The sequence below is a fragment of the Danio rerio genome, chromosome 17 (genome assembly GCF_052040795.2).
Source record: "Danio rerio strain M-AB ecotype USA chromosome 17, GRCz13ab, whole genome shotgun sequence".
In the NCBI taxonomy this organism is placed as follows: domain Eukaryota; kingdom Metazoa; phylum Chordata; class Actinopteri; order Cypriniformes; family Danionidae; genus Danio; species Danio rerio.
Window position 1 is genome coordinate 10,719,976 of NC_141037.1, and position 22,324 is coordinate 10,742,299.

The 22,324-nt window shown below is 36.2% G+C and overlaps 1 protein-coding gene and 1 long non-coding RNA gene across 11 annotated transcripts in view; one reads left to right on the top strand and one right to left on the bottom strand.

The window, feature by feature from the left end:
- Positions 1-22,324, top strand: part of npas3 (neuronal PAS domain protein 3) — a 609,585-nt gene that overhangs the window by 299,444 nt on the left and 287,817 nt on the right. For all 10 annotated transcript variants that reach the window (XM_087289921.1, XM_087289922.1, XM_087289923.1 and 7 more), the window contains one exon: positions 3,500-3,582. In XM_087289921.1, the coding sequence (XP_087146047.1) occupies positions 3,500-3,582 (83 nt within the window). The remainder of the gene's footprint in view (positions 1-3,499; positions 3,583-22,324) is intronic.
- LOC147839931 (uncharacterized) lies at positions 15,555-18,866 on the bottom strand. Its single transcript, XR_015513004.1, has 3 exons — positions 18,803-18,866; positions 17,860-18,724; positions 15,555-17,558 (listed from the first exon to the last, which is right to left on the bottom strand). It is a non-coding gene; the product is annotated as an uncharacterized LOC147839931 (long non-coding RNA).

Sequence of the window (22,324 nt, forward strand, 5' to 3'; positions counted from 1 at the left end):
TGTCTTTGTAGTATTGTGCAGCACTTATTTTAAATCATTTTAATATTCATTTTATAATATTGCTGCTTATTATACAGTTTCCTTATTACATTATACAATGCAAAATAAAATCATAATGTAGGTAAATTAAATTCACTCATTGTGTTTTATTTACATCTGTGTTTGTTGCCAGGTTAAAATTTTATGCCTGTTTGTGTTGCCAAACATTTTCAACATATGTGTACCAAAAGATCTGCCAGGTTGCCTTGACCACGCATGTGTGTGCGTGTGCGTGTGTCTGTGTTAATGATAGAGCCACACAGTGATTGAAGTGCAGGTATGTGTGTGCGCATGTTTTCAGTGCTGTTCCTCAGGGTGTAAGAGCTCCCTCTGCCGTGCGCTGCGAGCCATTATGTCCATCCCAGCGGCTCGGGATTGTTTGCATTTCAGCAGTGACCCCTGTGTGCTCCAGGGAACGGGGCGTCCAGCCTCCAGCGCGAGACTGCTCCTCCAGGGTGCACACAGGGCTCAGCGCTGAAAGCATTACCGGAGGGGAGAAGCATGTTTACCCAGTTTGAGTCTCTCTGAAGGACAGAGGTCTCTCGTCTGAGTCGCGCCCCCCCCTCTTTCTCACCTGGGGCCTCCACGTCCTCCAGTCCCCTTCCCGAACGGCACGTCATTGTTTGCTGCTGGTCCTTGAGAATCCTTAATGGTCGTTCAGCACTTTATTACATCATTAATTGCACTTAATTCAGCAACATTACCCCGACGCCTGGCTAGGCTTGGAAAATTAAGTACGGAGCACTTTGTTATAAAATTCTCTATAATGAGCTCTGGTGGGACGAGGTCTGTTAAGTTGAAAATCACCCCAGGCCATTTTTTAGCAGAGCCTGAGCCGACTTTAAAGTTGGAAACTTGGATGGGGGAAAAAAAGGTGCCCTGAGGGCGCTGTTCTCCGGGTGCTTTGCAGCTCAATGGATGTGGCGATATTAGTCCTGCTATAAACAGCAGGCTTTGTTGCGCTGAATATGCAGAGGGGAGCCGTTGCGAGGCTTTGATTTGCATGTGTGTATTTACAGTACCGGAGGCTTAGTATTATTGGGGCGGAAGTGTTTGTTCAACAGTTTACCATATCTGTTTAAAATCGCACACGCCGGATTCCTTCTCAGCAGTGGTTTGGATTTAAAGCGCCCCTATTATGCTTTTTTTTCCCCGAATATTACCTTCTGTGCAGTGTGTGTAGCTGTTTGTGAATGTGAAAGGTCTGCAAAGTTTGAAAGTGCTTGATATATGAAGTGATTGTCTCTTAAAGGGGACCTATTATAACCCTTTTTACTCAATTTAAAATGTTTCTAATGTGCCTAGAGTGTTTATGTAAAGAAGTTTCAGCTCAAAATATCACACAAATAATTAGTTTGACTCCTTAAAACTGCCCCTTTTAGACTTTGATGCAAATTGTGTCATTTTATTGCTTTAAATGCAAATGAGACTGTGCTCTCTGCCCTCTTTTCAAAAGAGGGCGGAGCTACAAATGATTACGCGCTGACATAGTGGCAGATTCAAAACATGACTAATGACTACACGCTCTGGGCTGTTTATGCTAATGAGAAACAGATCTTCACTAATGGGCGGGGCTTTCCCACTCTGATGACATGTACAAATGGGAAATTGTCAATCAAAGTGTTTAATAACGGACGGCTGCTTCTTCGGCAGGGCTGTTTATGCTAATGAAAGACATATCATCACTAATGGGCGGGGTTTTCCCCCTCTGATGACATCTACAAAGAGAAAACAACAATCAAAGCGTTTAATGGCGGATGGCTGCTTCTCACTCTGGGTTGTTTATGCAAATAAGAGACTGGTCATCTCTAATGGGTGGGACTTTGTCCCTATGATGACATGTACAAAGAGAAAATGTCAATCAAAGTGTTTAATGGCGCATGGCTGGTTCTCACTCAGGTCTGTATAGGCTAATGCGTGACAGAACATCACTAATGGGCGGGACTTTGTCCCTCTGATGACATGTACAAAGAGAAAATGTCAATCAAAGTGTTTAATGGCGTCGGCTGCTTCTCACTCAGGGTTAATTAAGCTATTGAGAGACAGATCGTCACTAATGGGCGGGAAATTGTCTCTCCGATGACACGTACAAAGAGAAAATGTCAATCAAAGTGTTTAATAGCGCACAGCTGCTTCTCACTCAGGGTTGTTTATGCTAATGAGAGACAAGTCATCAATAATGGGCGGGACTTAGTCTCTTGTAATATGTACAAAGAGAAAATGTCAATCAAAGTGTTTAATAGCTCACAGCTGCTTCTCACTCAGGGCTGTTTATGCTAATGAGAGACAAGTCATCAATAATGGGCGGGACTTAGTCTCTTGTAATATGTACAAAAGAAAAAATGTAAATCAAAGTGTTTAACAGTAGAAGGCTGCTTCCTACTTAGGGCTGTTTATGCTAATGAGAGACAGATGGTCACCAGTGTGTGGATCTTTCCCCCTTTGATGACATGGACAACAAAATATGTCAATCAAAGTGTTTAATGGTGGACGGTGCTTCTCACTCAGGTTTGTTTATGCTAATGAGAGACTGGTCATCACTAATGCGCGAGACTTTGTCTCTGATGACATGTACAAAGGGAAAATGTCAATCAAAGAGTTTAATAGCAGATGGCTGCTTTTCACTCAGGTTTGTCTATGCTAATGAGAGACTTGTCGTCACTAATGAGAGTCTGGGTGTCACTAATGGTCGGGTCTTTGTCCCTCTGATGAGGTGTACAAAGGGAAAATGTCAATCAAAATGTTGAATGGTGGACGGCTGCATCTTACTCAGGGCTGTTTATGCTAATGTGAGACAGATTGTGAAGAATGGGTGGGTTTTTGTCCCTCCAAGGATATGTACAAAGGGAGAATGTCAATTAAAGTGTTTCTCCAGACATTTTTTTTAAGTGTGATCATAAAAAAATAGAAGTAATACATTTTTACCATTAGAGTCTGGCTATGTTCACAAACAAACCTCTTTAAAAGTGATTTTTTGCATAATAAGTCCCCTTTAAATCAGGAATATTTTCATAATGTATCAACTAGAGCTGCACAATGTATAATTTCAGCATTGATATTGCAATGTGTTTGCAGCTTTAACAAAGATTAACTGTATTATTTGTACAATTAAAAACAATAGTGTTATTTTATGGTAGATTGGTGAATTATTTTACCTTAATTTTGTTGACTCTCATATCTTTCATTTGCTAATTGGCTCTATTGTATTTGTCTATCCTTGTGATTTGTTTATTATATTGTATGCAGATGAAATTATGAATTCTTTTAAAAGAGAGTTATTAAATCTTTATTAATCTTTATTAAATATATATATATATATATATATATATATATATATATATATATATATATATATATATATATATATATATATATATATATATATATATATATACATACATGTGTGTGTGTGTGTGTATGTATTAGACACTAGTGGCTCACGCTGTGTTTTTCTACACAGCAATCGGGTCCCAGCGCCGGCGGAGCCCTAATGCTATGGCCTCAGACATCTTTGAGCCTCACCTCGGCAGCCACATCCTGCAGGTAAGAGGAAATTTAAACCATCTCTGACCACGCACCTATACTGCAGTGTGCCACTGATTTGAGATCAGCATTGTAAGTGGAGATCATAATAAGTTAATTGTGTAAATGCACACATGCTGAAATGTAATTAATGTGATTCTCATTAAGAAAATCCAATGACAAAAAGGTCTCAATGAGCTTTTTTTTTTTTGTCACTGTGTTTGCCGAAACACTGTTTTCTGAAAGGTTATAGTCATATTCTGTAATTTCTATGTGTTAATTTATTTATTTTGCAGAACAATTTTTATTATTGCCTTTGAGTATTCTTGCAATGATCATATTTATGAGATAATATGCTGAATATCTTTCTGAGTTGTGAATTTTGCATTCCGGTTAAATATCGTTTCATGGCTAAAGCAAGTTGTTTTTGGTCAAAATGACTTTTGAATGAATGCGTTGGGTTGAAAATTATTTCACTCAGACGTTCAGTCTTTTTAGTTTGGCTTTATGGTTGCAAATATGGCACAGCATCTGTTATCTTTTACTACTTTTTAAACGAAAACTTTTATTTTCGTAATATTTTTTGTTTTAGTTACTATAATGTCCTTGCAACTATCACAGTATTGTATTTATATTCAGACCAAAATATGTTTTGTTTTTAGCATAATTACAAAATTACATAAAAGCATGTGTTTTTAGCATAACTACAGCTTTCATAAGTTCTTAAAAACTCTTAATAAGACTTGAAGGAATATTTTATTTTATTTTATTTTAAATTATAATATATTTAATATATTAAATTAAATTAAATTAAATTAAATTTAATTTAATTTACTATTATATTTTATTTTATTTTTATTTTATTATATTATATTATATTATATTATATTATATTATATTATATTATATTATATTATATTATATTATATTATATTATAATATTAAGGCAAGGCAAGGCAAGGCAAGTTTATTTATATAGCACATTTCATACACTGTGGCAATTCAAAATGCTTTACATAAACAAGAATAAAAGAAGTGAGAAAAAAATTATTAAAATAAATAAAAATGATTAAAAACAGATTAAAACGTGTTGTAACTGGTTATAAAAGAATGAAAAAGACACAATAGTGCGATCTGTCAGACGTAGCACAGTGCTCATTAAGTAAAGGCACAGCTAAACAGATGTTTTTCAGTCTTGATTTGAATGTGCCTAATGTTGGAGCACATCTGATCATTTCTGGAAGCTAATTCCTGCAGCGGGGGGCGCTGTTAGTAGCTGAAAGCCGATTCACCTTGCTTTGAATAAACTCTTGGAATTTCTGATTTACTTGATCCTAATGATCTGAGGGATCTGTTAGGTTTGTATTCCGTGAGCACATCTGTAATGTATTGAGGTCCTAGGCCATTTAGTGATTTATAGACAAGTAATAATACTTTAAAATCTATTCTGAATATAGCTGGGAGCCAGTGTAAAGAAATCTATACTATATTATAGACTTTATATTAAATCATATTATATTATATTTTATTATATTATGTTAGGTGAAGCAGTGGCGCAGTAGGTAGTGCTGTCGGGTCACAGCAAGAATGTCGCTGGGTCGCTGGTTCGATCCTCGCCTCAGTTTGCGTTTCTGTGTGGAGTTTGCATGTTCTCCCTGCGTTAACGTGGGTTTCCTCCGGGTGCTCCGGTTTCCCCCACAGTCCAAAGACATGCAGTACAGGTGAATTGGGTAGGCTAAATTGTCCGTAGTGTATGAGTGTGTGTGAATAAGGGTTTGTGGATGTTCTCCAGAGACGGGTTGCAGTTGGAAGGGCATCCGCTGCGTAAAAGCGTTTGGATAATTTGGTGGTTCATTCCGCTGTGGCGACCCCAGATTAATAAAGCGACTAAGCCGACAAGAAAATTATATTATATTATATTATATTATATTATATTATATTATATTATATTATATTATATTATGTTATGTTATGTTATGTTATGTTATGTTATGTTGTTATGTTATGTTATGTTATGTTACGTTACGTTACGTTACGTTACGTTACGTTACGTTACGTTACGTTTTGTTATGTTATGTTATGTTATGTTATGTTGTTATGTTATGTTATGTTATGTTATGTTATGTTATGTTATGTTACGTTACGTTACGTTACGTTACGTTACGTTACGTTTTGTTATGTTTTGTTATGTTATGTTATGTTATGTTATGTTATGTTATGTTATGTTATGTTATGTTATGTTATGTTATGTTATGTTGTTATGTTATGTTATGTTATGTTATATTATATTATGTTATATTATATTATATAATTTTATATTATATATTCCAAATTGCACTCACTTTTATCAAGCCCTTTTTTGTAATCTCTCAATAGTAAATATTCATAAGTAACTCATAAAAATCCGACAGCAAAAAAAAATCCCATTTCCAGCAGGCGTTCTCCAATGACCTGGATGAATGAAATCCTCTGCAGATGTACTAATGTGTGTGTTCAGAGATTACAGGTCTGTTGTCTCAAGACATACGAGCTGTTTAGCATGTGAGCAAATGAAGGATGACTCTACCTCCATCTTTGGAAAAGCTCAAGGGAGGACCATTTTCTTATTTCACCTCAGAGGTAGAGAGAGAGAGAAAAAAAAATGCTCAGCCACACAGCCAATGTCCTTTCAAATGCGTCTTAATGACACAGAACGAAAAGCGCAATTTATACCAGTCACCTGTGTCCAAAAAAAAAAAGCGGATTAGGGATATTTAAATAGCGGTCCGTCGGTCCCCGGACTGCCAGCTCTATTCCCTTACGACAGGTTAAGTGTGTGACAGCAAAGCGGAAATTTATAATTAACACCAATACCAGGCTGGAAGTCTGTCGAGGTGTGGCCTTTTCAAGGAAGGACTTGTTCCTGGCAAATTGTCCCCATTAATCTTCAGCTTAATTGATTGTGAAAAGTTTTAGGATGACATTTTCAAAAAAAAGAAAAAAAAAGAAAAGAAAAAAAGCATGCTCGGCTGGTGATTGATCTGAAGAAAATGAACTAATAATGGATGCAAGGCAGTCATTAGTTGTTGAGCACCGAGGCTAATTTTAGACAGCTTAAAGCGCGTTAGATTGCGTTTTATAAAGAGGACAAGGGGGAGAGCTGCTTTTACCTGCGAATCGTGGATAAATATACAGCTGAAGTCAACATTATTAGCCTTCTTGTGAAATTTAATGAAATATATTTCGCATGTGGTGTTTAATGGAGAGTTTGTTTGTTTTTCAGTGCAATTTGAAACATACTTCGTTTATTAACTAATTACTAGTTTCTTTTGTTATATTGCACGATACACTTCCTGACAAAAGTCTTGTCACCTATCCAAGTTTTAGGAACAATAAATAATTACTTGTCTTCTAGTTGATCATTTGGTTTCAGAAGTGGCTTATATGAAAGGCGAAGGCCTCAGATTACGCTTATTTTACCAAAATAAAATATGATCATTCCTTGATTTTTAATTATTCAATTAGGACAGTGAGGTCTGACTTAGCTTAGATAAAAGTCTTGTCACTTAACAAAATTATGTACAGTAAAAAGTCTCCATACTGAATGTACCCCCAAACCATGTTTTTTCCTTCACCAAACTTGACTGATTTCTATGAGTTTCTTGGGTTCATGTGGGTTCCAATAGGTCTTTTTTTGCGGAAGTATTTGTGATGATTGGGATGCAGGTTAACAGATGATTTGATGTTATTTTTACAAATCATCAACTAGAAGAAAAGTATTATTTGTTGTTCTTTCAACTAGGATCAACGACAATACTTTTGTTAGGTATTATATTATAAATAATAAATCTTTTTTGTCAACAATATTTTGCATACTAAGGCAGTCACTGAAAGTATCTAATCATATTAATGTCCTCTCATCTTCATTGTGTCTTAGTCTTAAAAAAAAAGTTGTCGATGAACATTTTTCGTGCTCATAGACCCTTTTCACATTTCCGGGTTTTTCAGTAGCGGAAGTCATCATAGTTGGGGAAACTTAGAGCACAGTGAATGGGAGAATAACAAATAATTGTTTTTACAATTGTATTTCCTCAAAAAACAAAAGAAAAACTCCACGATGTTATTAAGACTTTCAGAAAAAAAAAAATTGTGTGAGACTGACAGCAGTCAGAGGAGAGAATAACGTCAAATTTACTGTCCTGTCCCAGAGATGCTGCATTAGAAACGCCTCACACAAGCGGTCATTTGTGTTTTGTAGCTTGAAGCCAAGATGATATAATACATACATAAATACACATAAATGTTCATACATTTAAAAAAAAAATCTAAATATTAAAATCTTTTAAGGATTTAAGATTCTGATGACTGTTAAACACATCATAACAGGCTTGTGAAAAGGGTCCATTTCTATTAACAAAATAACAAAATAACTCATTGCCATTTGCAGTTATATGCACTTACAGTACATTGAAATTAAACGTTTGTCACAATGTACTTATTGTGCAAATTCAGGGTTTTTCATTGTACTTATGATTGATCAATACCTGTGTCATTGCATCAGCAATTAATTTCTGTAATTACATTGTTGACCATCATTTACACCTTACAACCCACTTAAATCATCAAAATCTGTCCCTAACCCTATCATATCTTCTCAATAATCAAAAGTCTTCTGCAGTATTATTATAAACACATTGTATTTATGTTTTGATGCACATACATAATAGTTAAGGCCACCTAAACGGGATCATTACAATATTGTTTATATGTATTTCTGGCTCAACACACAGACACTATACATATTTTTCTTATAAAGGGCAAATTTGTAGTACAGACAGATTGACAGATACTGTAACACCTCCACTATCATTACTTTTGTGACTGTACCTTTAAGATTCTTTGTGTGTTTAAGTACTCTGCTTATCTAACGTCTCTCTGTCCGCCCTGAGGGTGTTGCAGTTCCGGTGGTGTCAGAACGGGCCCCGCCGGCGCTCACGGGCCACAGAAATGACCGTTACGTCCACTCCCACAGCGCATTGTCATTTGCGTGGGCAGCGGGCCGGATTGATTCAGACAGCAGCGCTAGGTCATTAGCGGAGAGCTCAGAAGTCCTCTGTCAAAAACGCTCCACGCTTCCGCCCGGCTAAATAATAGCATTTATATCACCCAGATCATGCTTAGCAAGAGATGAATTATAGATGCAGGGTTTGGTTTTAAGAGCTTAGCTGTGTGTGAAGGGCAGTGACGCACAGCACTGAGAGGACCAACCTTTGTCCGCTCTGCTTTTTTTTTTGGATGGGAGATAAGACTCGTCAGTAAATTAGCTGTGAGTTAATGGATAGTTTACAAAGCTGCTAAATGTTTATGATCATTCATGTTTTGGGAGGCACCATATGGCCTGACCTTGACCGCCATCAGACGGGCAGCGCTTAAAAAGAAACACCAGAGAGAGAGAGAGAGAGAGAGAGAGAGTGTTTTTATTATGCTGGTCCATTTTAATCTGTAAAAATGAGGTTGATTATTTAAAAGCAAGTTGCCCAATAGGGCCCAGAAATCATTTGGAGGCTTAAAGGGATAGTTCACGCAAAAATGTACTCTCCATTTACTCAGTCTAGACAAAGAATAAGAATATACTGTATTTTAATATATTTTTTTGGAGTTTGAATATCATTATTAGATTAATGGAAAATCATTTTTTTGAATGTCATTGATTAAATAATTTAATTCATCATTTGATTTATGAATTTATTCTTGGGATTTACACATTTTTTAAGGTAAGTGGATGCAAAGTATTTATATGGGCTAAATTTAAACAAACAAAGGTGAACATTACTAAATTGAATGTGTTTGTTTAAATTCAGCCCATATATATAGTTTGCAAACACTTTCCTTTAAAAAACATTTGAGTAAGTCTAATGAAAGATTTTTTTTCTCAGTGTTCTGCGAGTACTGTATTTTTGATTAGAATGTGTTTATGCTATCATAAATACTGTCTTATCATGATGCTACCGTTGCATTATTTAAAAGGTTATTTTATTGAATGCAATCATATTCATACTTAGATTTAGCTTAGTAGGTGAAGCATTTTTTGAGATGTTGTTTAGTTGTTGGTCACTTAATAGCGACACGGGCTCATTCTGAAAATGTAGCTCTATGTACATTTCTGGAGATCATAAATTATGTAGCCAGAATTTTGTATGGCTGCATTTCGACTTTAAAAAGAACGCCACAGGGCGGTATAATGCTGTTCCTTTTCTCGCGTATACCAGCTATATATATTGCTTATACCAGCTGACCGTTTACCTCCATGTAGGAGGTACCAGTTTGTCCAGTTAGCTTGCCATGTACATCAGCGAACATGAGACACAGAAAGGAGTTGAGTACGACGACGGAGTTCGGCGAAGAACGGTTCCAGAAAGCAGGTAAAACAAAAACAAAAGACAAAAAATAAAATTACAGGTAAATAACGAGAGTGTGGTGAAATCTGAAAACGTGGTAAAATTAAGGCGAGGGCTTTTCTATTTCTAGATAGTTTTTTTTAACTGTTGGTTGGATTTAGGGAAGTGGGTGGTCGGGTCAATCAGTGCATTTTAAAATATTATCGGTTGGGTTTAGGGAAGGAGGAGGGTGGGTCAGTTGATCTATCAGTCTTTCAGTTGACAGTAGCCTCTGGTGGATTTACTGGAGAACAGCAGACGTGAACGGCACTTACCAGAGAAATTTGAGATCTCAAAAAGCATACAGAGCAGCCTCTGCTAGATTCGCAAAAACAGAAACTGCAAAAAAAAAAAAAAAAAAAAAAACGTATCTCCTGGGACGTATTTCATGCTCTCCAGAAATGTATATAGCGGTACATTTTCAGAATTTGTCTGGGTTGCTTAATAGCGTGCATTAGTATCTGTACAGTTTTTAGGTCGGTGGAGCTGAAGATCTGATTTAACTGCTTTGTGATAATCAATACATTGACTTATCGTGCAATATTTCTAAATGACCTCAATAAAATTAGGTGTTTTACAAGGACATTTACAATTTACCTCACTGATGTCAAAGTTAATAATTGGACATTTACCTCATAGGACATTTAATCGGATGCATAATATGACATTTGCATCATTTTGACATCACAGAATTACAGAATAAAAATCTTGGATTTGAAAAGTCTTGGAAATGAAAAGCCTCACTTCCTGGAAACGGTTTACGTCTATGTGGATTATTATGCAATTGTATAATCATTCTATAATCAGTGGCATAAAATTATCTCAAAATGACAATAATATTGCTTATAATGTAGCACGGATAAGTCGTAAATGTGTGTCCCTGTGTTACGTCAAGCATCATATGCTGTATACGTCAGATTTGGTCACCTTCAGAAGTCAGTAATAGGAGTTCATTCAATTATTTTTCTTTATTCATCTGGGGTCGCCACAGCGGAGTGAACCGCCAACTATTCCGGCATATGTTTTACGCAGCGGTTGCCCTTCCAGCTGCAAATCAGTACTGGGAAACACCAATACACTCTCACATTCACACACACACACACACACACACACACACACACACACACACACATACACTATAGCAAGTTTTGTTTACCCAATTCACCTATAGCGCATGTCTTTGGACCAGAAACCAGAGCTCCCAAAAGATACCCATGCAAACACAGGGAGAAAATACAAACTCACCGAAATGCTAACTGGCCCAGCCAGGACTAAATAATGAAATAAATGTATTTTTCATTGTTTGTTCATGTTACAAATCCATTACCTTGCATTAACTAACACAACCCTATTGTAAAGTGTTACCATTTGAAACAGTCAAATTAGACAAAATATCCAATAACACCAGGGTGGAGAAAACATGAAAAGCAGGCGATCCATTTCTGTGGTGTTTTCTGCAGTTCTGCGGGCGCCGATCTCTCTCTCTTTTGGACGTCCGATGTTTTTGCATGCATAATAGGGACGCGCCAGACAGCATGTCAGAAACTTTCTGATCTTCACTGAGCAAATTAACAGCGCTGTTGTTTATTGCTTATCAGTGCTTTTTGATGTGTGTTAGTGATAAAGGATTGAGGAGCGTTCAGAGACACTGATCGACAGGGAGCCTTAATTACTGCTGGCGTCGGTGTGTGAGTGTGAGCGTGCGCACCTGTGGCGAGCGCCGGGGTTGACAGGACACCAAACGCCTCTTAATATGTCTCGCAGCTTCAAGTTGCAGCACTCAATCTTTCATCAACTCCTTGTTTACTTTCTTCTCTTTCGTTCTCTCGTTTGTTTGTTTTGCAGCGCCGTCTTTGTTGTTTTTGGCTTGTTTGTGATAATAGGGCTTGGATTAAAAAAGAGAAGAGGGGAGGGGGAGGAGGGGGTAAGAAAAAAAAAGCACAGACACTTTGAAAACCCTTCGATCTTCACACCGGAGGAAAGCGCAAAGACGGCGGCTTTAGAAATGACAGCTGTTTACATTTGCATAACATCAAGGCGGAGCGAGGCGGTGTCTTTGAGCCCGTCTGTGTGCAGCTGTCACCGGCTGTAATCGCAGGTTGATTCGCGGTTCACAGGAATCGCCATCACGCTTCTACGGAGATCAGGTACAAGGTGGCAAAGAAAAGAAAATAACAGGCGTGGGAGGGTGTTCTTCACCTTAAAGCTCCAGACATGGAGATCCGCTCTTACATGCAGATTCTCTTAGGGGCTTGGGACACTCCAAGTTGACGCCAAACAACTAGCTCAGACCAAACCTGTGTTGTCGCCTTGCATTGGCTCACGTCTGGTCCAAAAGTAAAGTTTAGTCTTAAACTAATTTCAAGAGGAGCACATGCTCATGATTGACCCAGCTGGCCTACATTAGCTAATCATGATCCTCCAATCAAAGGATCCCAAGTCACTATATATATATCCTCATTTCCTCACATCCTCAAAATCCCCTCCTCCCCTTCTTCCACCTTTATCTAGAATGGGCGGCACGGTGGCCCAGTGACTAGCAATGTTGCCTCACAGCAAGAATACCAATGGCGTTGGGTCCTCGCTGGGCCGTCTGGTATTTCTGTGCGGAGTTTGCATTTTCTCCCTGTGTCCCCATGGGTTTCCCTCGGGTTCCCCGGTTTCCTCCCACCATCCAAATATGCTCTATATCAGGGGTTCAAAACTAATTTGGCCATGGGACCCACATTTTTACATGGTCATCAAGCCGTGACCCAAATGTTAAGGAACAATAATACAATTTTAGGAATTATAATTAATTTGTATTCATGTGTTAACATACACAAGTAGTGACAGATAAATCATAAGAAAATCCCCAAGACTTACAAATAAACACAATTTTATTGCTGTCATTTAACAAAATGTATCAAATTATAGAAATATTACAAAGTAAAAACGACGAATACTGTAAACAGTGGTTAGGGTAAGGAAAGGTTCAGTTACCATGAACCAAACTGAACTGTTAATAACACATGTTGTCTGGTTTCTAAATGTCGTTTAATTTAGGAGGTTTTATGCTCTCTTGTGAGAGCACCTCACTACGTATGACACACTGAGGCTTTAAGTCTTTTTTGTCGTCAATATATGTAAATCCATACCTTACATATTCAGGTTCGTACTTGCGCTTCAACATATTTGTTGCTATAATTGAATGATATTTCACATCTCAAGCGGTAGGTTGAATTTCAAAATAAAAGTCAAAATAAGTAAAAAATTAAACTTTTGTTGTTGTTTTTTTACCATACACTCGACCCACTAAAAATGTTCCTGCGACCCACTTTTAGGTTGCAACCCACCAGTTGAGAAACACTACTCTATATTATAGATAAAATAAGCCTCAATCTTTTATTTAATGTCTTACTCTCAGGAATTCACCTAGGTCTAAGCAGCAGGGGAGTTGGAGATCAACCTGAGCTCAATCTCCCCTCGCCCTGCGAAAGGGAGGGAGCCCTGGGCCCGAGGATCCCTTGAGCTCAGGGCTCTCTCCCGGGACAGCACGCCAAACAAGCTATGTCGGTTCATGAGCTAAGTGAAAGTTTCTTTCACCAAACAGACAAAAAACTAACTGAAACTACAAGTATGTTTCTTTCTGGATACGTTTTTGAACTTTAATTATGAAGCTTTTCTGCTATTACCAGTTTGTCCAGTGGTTCACCGTGTATGTTTTTCAGACTTGTGACCTGGAGCCAAGTTCACAGCGACAACAGGGTTCGAGTCTGGTTCCAGAAAGCACGTAAATTAAAATACAACAAACAAGTAAATAACGGTGAGAATGTAAAATCTGAAAACGTGCTAAAAATCAGGCTGCTGCAAGGACAATCCTTTTGCCTGAATGCTTTTGAAAATACTATCGGTTGGGTTTAGGGAAGTGAAATTTGAGATAACAAAAAGTGTTCACATCGGCCTCTGGCGGATTTGCGAAAACAAAAGCTGCAACCATACATACTTCCTGAGACACGTTTGGCGCTCTTTAGAAATGTATTTAGGGGTCAGAACATCTGTCATTATTTGCTCTCCTTCGTGTTGTTGTTGTTGAACTGTTGAACTTTTAATGTGAAAGTTTGAGCCTGATTGTTTGTACTCATACAGCTACAGAAGGCTACTCATTTATTTATTCACTAGTGGCTCCAGGTAACTTTTAAATGATTTAAAATAGGCAACAATAAAGGAATAATTAATATAAAGCAACAAAAAACAAGGTATTTCTTTTTTTATGAGCCTTCTGGACAGCTGTTTGTCTTGAAGAACCAGGATTACTATGACTGAAAAGTGAAAACCTAGAAAATGTAAATAACAACAACAATAGAAATACACACAAATAATAATAATAATAATAATAATAATAATTATTATTATTATTAATATTATAATATTGTTTTATTAATATTAATATTATTATTATTATTATTATTATTATTATTATTATTATTATTATTAGCCTTTTTCGTATATTAACATGCAGTTTATTAATGTAAGCGGAATGTTAAATGTTTTTTCACGAGGAATACTCATAAAATGTAATCAAATTCTAAAATGCCATACATTTTTTGAGTACATTGAAAATACAAAAAAGTTTGTGTGTATTTGTGCTTGTAAAGCAATAAATGGTGTTCTTGCTACATCCTTTTCTCTATAACATTAGGCACAAAAATACCCTGTCATAAGTAGCTCAGCGTTGCAGGAAACGACACCCATGAGCAAACTTAACAGATTACAGGCCAACATCTACTGTAAATCACACCGATATTATTCCTGCAATAACTCTTTAATGCAGGGTAATAATCACCCTTGATTTATTATGTATGGCTCCCTATTTTATTTAAGATCTTTTTTCTAACACGCTTTAGACTTAGAGGAGTGAGATCCTAATGTGTGTGTGTGTGCGTGTGCGTGCGTGTGCATGAGTGCGGACACTTGATTCCAGATTTTCAGAGTTGTTTCTTGGCAAAAAAAAAAAGTGAGTGAATGAGTGTCTTTTGTTTTGTGACTTTTTTGGATTTTAACGAGAGAATTGAAAGCTATAATAATTTGCGCCTATTAATAGTATTACAGGACATTAAAATCTAGTTTGTCAACTTTTGATGTTAAAAATTCGACATTGCTTGTTCAAAAAGGTGACTTTGATTGGCATTTTAGCTCTTTTGATAATAAATTGTATAACAAAATAACATATAGAGTTAAAGTCAAAATTATTAGCCCCTTTTGATTTTTTTTTCTTTTTTAAATATTTCCCAGATGATGTTTAACAGAGCAAGGAAACTTTCACAGTATGTCTGATAATATATATATATATATATATATATATATATATATATATATATATATATATATATATATATTTTTTTTTTTTTTTTTTTTTTTTTTTTTTCTGGAAAAAGTCTTATTTAATTTATTTTGGCTAGAATAAAAGCAGTTTTTAATTTTTTTTAAACCCATTTTAAGGTCAAAATTATTAGACCCTTTCAGCTATATTTGTTCGATAGTCTAAAGAACAAACCATCATTATACAATAACTTGCCTAATTATGTTTAGAAATGTGTTGAAAAAAATCTTCTCTCCGTTAAACAGAAATTGAGGAAAAAAATAAACAGGGGGCTAATAATTCTGACTTCAACTGTATATAGTATAAAAATCTACTAAATCTGTAGAATAACAGACAAAATACTGCCAGTATATTACCAGGTTTCTGTACAGCAATTTACACCACCAACCCAGAGAAATGATATTAAAAAATTGCAATAAAAGTAACTTTTTTTACATAATAAAATGTTGTTGGATGAACAATTAAGATCCCATGATACAATTTTAAAAATGAAAAAAAAAAAAATGAAAATTGAAAAAAGCTGAAAACTGTTAATTTACTTTTTTATTTTTTTACAATGTATCTGTTATCTCTTATTCTATATATTTTCTGTTGTTTCATGTATTTGAGATGGTACATGTTTGTTTTAAGTATCATATCATAAGCGAAGTTAAGAAGGTTTGTTTAAATCTATATAGTAATAGTACTGTGACAACACTACAACAACTCATTCATTCATTCATTCATTCATTCATTCATTCATTCATTTTATTTTTGACTTAGTCCCTTTATTAATCTGGGGTCGCCACAGCAGAATGAACAGCCAACATATTCAGCATTTTTTTTACACAGTGGATGCCCTTCCAACTGCAACCCATTTCTGGGAAACATCCATACACATTCATTCACACTCATACACTACGGACAATTTAGCCTACCTAATTCACCTATACCGCATGTCTTTGGATTTGTTGGGGAAACCGGAGCACCCGCAGAAAGCCCATGCGAACGCGGGGAGAACATGCAAACTCCACACAGAAGTGCCAACTGACCCAGCCGAGGCTCAAACCAGCATTCTTCTTGCTGTGAGGTGACAGCACTACCTACTGTGCCACCGCGTCGCCTACAACAACTCCATGACACCTTAATATGTACATATGTGTGGAATCCACTTTACATTTACATCCATGCCATTTAAATTCACCTTTTTTATTGCCTAATAAGGTAAAACATGTTTAATCACCAAAAAGTCCAATTACTTTGTAAACTAATACCACGCTTAATCTCCAAAAGCCTTAATATTTCAACCATCAATGTAAAAATTCTTATGTTAAGAAGGTGTGTTTAAATCTATATAGTCATATTAATGTTAGCAGCATTAGCGAACACTGCTAATTACACGCCAGAAAGCCTGTATCCTTTTTGCCCTTTTCTACTTTTTGTCTGCTGTTTTGTTGGCTGCACTTTCAGTTGATCTCCGTCTCTATTAGTCCAGCTCAGTCTTGCATTCACAGCGCATAGATTTGTAAAAAAGCGAGGCCGGCGTGTTTTCTGTGATGTCCATCACGGAGCGCTTCAGATCACAGTGTGAGGTCAGTGCTTTCTGCTTTTAGCTCTTTTTTTATTTACATCAGCTGTCGGAAGATCTCCATAGCTTTGCCTTCGTTCACTAATTTGCTGTTGAAAGCAAACATGTCAGAGCCTCTCTTGTTGTGGTTCACTAGCTTGCATAACATAATGCGAACAGCATTTACATATCCATAAACACACACACACACACAAACACACACACACTCACAGCCGCTCAATCTCATCTCATGTGTTGGATGGCTTCCTGACAGATCATCCGTTCTACTGGCGTCCGACACGACGGATGAGTTTTCACACTTGTTTCTCTCTTTTTGTCGGTGTGTGTGTGTGTGTGTGTGTATGTGTTGGCCACATGCTGCGGCCTGCACCTCTTCAAGCACACGCTTTATTGCATGTCACCTCATTTGCTGGATGCTGGAGAGTTTGGGACGGAGGAGATCTGATATAGAGATGAACTCTGACATCAGTTTGTTCTGCAGCCCAGCAATCCTTCTTGATGTCTGCTGCTTTGTGCGAGATGTTTCTGAAATGAAATCTTCTAAGTGCACTTAAAAATGTATATTTGTATTGCTGCTTGTTCAAACTTGAGCTGAAACAACACAATTCCTGAGGTTTTATTGGGACAACTCAATTATTTTATCTTCAATCAACTTAAAATTGTCGATTAATCAATTTTAATGTTGTTCAATTTGTGTTGGGATGACGTAAAGTGATTCCTTGTTCAAACTACTTATTTAAAATGAGCTGAAACATCATAATTCTTATGTTTTATTTGAGTCAACTCAATTGTTTTATGTTCAATCAACATAAAATTGTAAAAAACATGTTAACTTAATTGATTTAGGACAACATTAAGGGATTACTTGCTTAAACTACTAATTTAATAAACTAGAACAACACAGTTCTTGAGGTTTTATTTGGGACAACTTAATTGCTTTTTGTTCAATTAACTTAAAATTTTAAAAATCATTATGTTAGCTTAATCGATTTGTGTTGGGACGACATAAAGGGATTGCTCGTTTAAACTACTCATTTAAAATGAGCTGAAACAACACGATTCTAGAAGTTTTCTTTGGGACAACACAATTGTTTTGTTCAATCAACTTTAAATTGTAAAAAACATTAAGTCCACTTATACGATTTGTGTTGGTACAACATAAAGGGATTACTTGTTCAAAATACTCAGTTAAAATGAGCTAAAACAACACAATTCTTGAGGTTGTATTGACACAACTTAATTGTTTTATGTTCAATTAACTTAAAATTGTAAATATGGCTATGTGAACTTAATTGATTTATGTTGAGATGACATAAAGGGATTACACTGAAAAAAATGATTCAAAGATGATTCCTTTGATTTACTCAAATTTTTGTTACGTTAAGTGGTTGTAAACAATTTATTTGTGTTGAATTTAATGAAACAAATTAAGTTGAACATTATTAAACTTAATTTGTTTGTTTAAATCCAACACAAATAAATTGTTTGCAACAGTTCTGCATGCAACACTTTTTTCAAGTATACTTGCTCAAACTACTTGCTTAAAATGAGCTGAAACAACTCAATTCTTGAGGTTTTCTTTGGGACAACTCAATTTTTTTGTTCAATCAACTTAAAATTGTAAAAAACTTTAAGTTCACTTAATCAATTTGTGTTGGGATGAGATAAAGGGATTACTTGTTCAAACTACTCACTTAAAATGAGCTGAAACAATAATTATTGAGGTTGTATTGTGACAACTCAATTGTTGCAAAAATCATTATGTTAACTTAATTGATTTGTGTTGAGATGAACTAAAAGGATTACATGCTCAAACTGCTCACTTACAATGAGCTGTTGTGTTAACTTATTCGATTTGTGTTGGGATGACATATAGGGGTTGCTTGCTCAAACTACTCACTTAAAATGAGCTGACTCAACACAATTCTAGAGTTTTATTCGGGACAACCTATTTTTTTTAGATTCAATCATTGGGACAACATAAAGTCATTACTTGCTCAAACTACTTATTTAAAATGAGCTGACGCAACACAATTCTTATGTTTTATTTGGGACAACTCAATTTCTTTATGTTCAATCCACTTAAAATTGTAAAAACTTGTGTTAGCTTAATCGATTGGTGTTGGGACGACATAAAGGGATTGCTTGCTCAAACTGCTTATTTAAAATGAGCGGCAACAACACAATTCTTGGGGTTTTCTCTGGGACAACTCAACTGTTTTGTTCAATCAACCTAAAATTGTAAAAACAAAAATAAGTTAGTTAAATTAACTTGATCGATTTGTGTTCAATTCAATTCAGCTTTATTTGTATAGCGCTTTTACAATGTAGATTGTGTCAAAGCAGCTTCACATAAATGGTCATAGTAACTGGATCAGGGTAGTTCAGTTTTTAGTGTTTAAGTTCAGTTCAGTTTAGCACAAGTGTTAAAACAAGAGATTGCTTGTTCAAACTACTTATTAAAAATAAGCTGAAACAACAATTCTTGAGTTTATTTGGAACAACTCAATTGTTTTGTGTTCAATCAGCTTAAAAATGGTAAAAACCATTGTTAACTTATTCAATTTGTGTTGGGAGGACATAAAGGTATTGCTTGTTCAAACACCTTTTTTAAAATGAGCTAAAACAACACAATTCCTGAGTTTTATTTGGGACAACTTAATTTTATTTTGTTCAATCAACTTAAAATTGTAAAAAAACATTATGTATTTACATAGGTATTTTTATTACCTATGTATATTTTTTTAGACCACATTTATGTGCAATGTATATACTGTAAATTTTCTTTTTCTTAAACTCTACTATTTTTTATATATATATTTTATATTAATGTTAAGCACCTTGGGTCTGAGAGTAACGCAATTTCGATTCTCTATATGTCTTGTACATGTGGCTGAATTGACAATAAAGCTGACTTTGACTTATGTTAACTTAATCAATTTGTTTTGTGACAACATAAAAGGATTACTTGCTCAAACTACTTATTTAAAATGAGCTGAAACAACACAATTCTTCTGTTTTATTTTGGACGACTCAATTATTTTAATTATTTTATCAACTTAAAATTGTAAAAATCATTATGTTAACCTACTTGATTGTGTTTGGACGTTATGAAGTAATTGTGTAGAACTCTGCAGTTTTTTTAGTGAGGCAATGATTTTGTGCATCAGTGAAATAGTTTGGTATTGATTTTTTTATTTATTTTTCTTTTGCTTATGCATTTTCATGAGATTAAATCAATTTCAGTATAATTAAATTAATTTATCTCATATTTATTAAATGTTTCATTATATTAAATTGAACATTTACTCCAAACTATCTAGTTAAAATCAGCTGGAATATATGTGTGTGTGTGTGTATGTGTGTGTGTGTGTGTGTGTGTGTGTGTGTGTGTGTGTGTGTGTGTGTGTGTGTGTGTGTGTGTGTGTGTGTGTGTGTGTGTGTGTGTGTGTGTATGTATATATATGTGTGTGTGTGTGTGTGTGTGTGTGTGTGTGTGTGTGTGTGTGTGTGTGTGTGTGTGTGTGTGTGTGTGTGTGTGTGCAGGTGAGAAATGGCATTCAATGAGCAGCTGGTCCTTGTGTGTAAGTCCAGGTGTGTAAGGGTGTAGGTTCAGGTGTATGTGTGTTTCTCCAGGTGGCAGCTGTGTGCAGGTGTGTTTGAGATCTCCTGTCACTGTACAGCAGGTGTTTTCCAGCCACAGGTAGAACGTGAACACATGTGGCAGGTGCAACAGAAACACTCCGTTAATGGCGAACGGGTGACCGAGTCTTAGCACTCGGACGGTAATGTCAAATACTTCGCTACAGAATGCCGTAACATGTCTATACATGCTAATGCAGTCTCAGAGCGCATGCTAATGTACGAACGGTATGGTCGGCGTTCGGCAGCCCTTTAGTTTCAGCTCAGACTCTGTCAATAAAACCTGACCGGACGTCACCGAAGGATCTCAGAGAGGGAAAAAAAGGTCAGTGGGCAGTGCAAAGCGGGGAATTTTGATGATCCGACCAGCGTTTGCCGCGCAGCCCTTCTGGTTCATTAGCAAGTGGGAATTTGGACAGGGAGAAAGGTGGAGGGGGGAATAGATCCACCCTCATTACTTATGCAGTCAATAGCAAGGCTTGTCTGCATTCATAATTGTTTGATTTTATAGGCCAGTCTTTAAACAAACATTGTCTATGGTAATGCCTTGCCCTGATGGATGGGAGAGGTTTTGTCTGTGAATATCATTTGGATAATTAAAAATGACAGACCAAATCGCCCGCTGTCTTGACCCTCACTTTGTCTCCCGAGTGATGCCGGCGAGATGCTGATTGCTGTCAATCACAGGTCTGCGGAGGATTGGGGAACGCGGGCAGCCGTGAACCCTGACCCACGCTGTTGATCTGAAATAGATAACAACCTTGAAATACCTGCAGAATTTCAACAGGCGTGGGGGCACCTTCCCCAAAAGAGACGCTTCCTCTGCACACACTCCGTTTCTCTCTGTCTGCGCTTGCAGAAATAAAGGTGCTTTATTGGCAGCCATTGTTTCCGGGAAGAACCGTTAATGTCTATGGAACTTTTGTTAGTCCAGAACTGTAAAATGTTCACTTCGCACAATTAAAACTGTCTCTTTTACATTCTGTTATCTTTTTTAGACTGTTCCTTCTATGGTATCGCAGTGAAAAACATAAACAGGTGACATTCTCTCCTCTCCGTATGCTTTAGCCAATTTCTTATCAACACTACTCTGTGTTTCTAGAAAAATATCAAGCAATTATTTATGTGCCTCACACAGGTGAGTGGGCTTGACAAACCACCTGTAGAAGACATTCTTTCCCCTTCCATTTGCACCAGACACCTTCTTATAAACACCCTGTATTTATTGGAAGCACTGTGCAATTCTAAGTAATCTCCTTGCAGGTGAGTGGGCTTGACAAACCACCTGTAGACACACTCTCCTTTCTGTATGCACTGAGGGAGGGAAAAGGAAAAAAATACATTTTAAACGTATTATGGCATTTACTGCTAGACTTCAAGAATTTGAAGGGCTTCTTTTGTCCTTGTTTGTAAATTGCTTTGGATAAAAGTGTCTGCTAAACAAACACATGTACAATTTTTGGGAACCAACAACCAGGTCACACCAGGGAAATATGGTTACTCTCCAAAAAAAGGGCCTAAAACACTGACTGGCTGATATACACACACACACATCTCAGTATCTCAGGATTAGTTTTAGTATTGATTCAATAATCTATGTATTTTAAGTTGAATCGGCTATTTGAATGAATCATTAAATTTATGAGTCATTAAGACAATGACTCATTGCCACCTGAATGGTTCAAGTGACCCAATGATTCAATAATCCATTTATTAAAATAATAAATTGTTTGAATGACTCATTTGAATAAATGATTCAAATTATCACCCATTAGG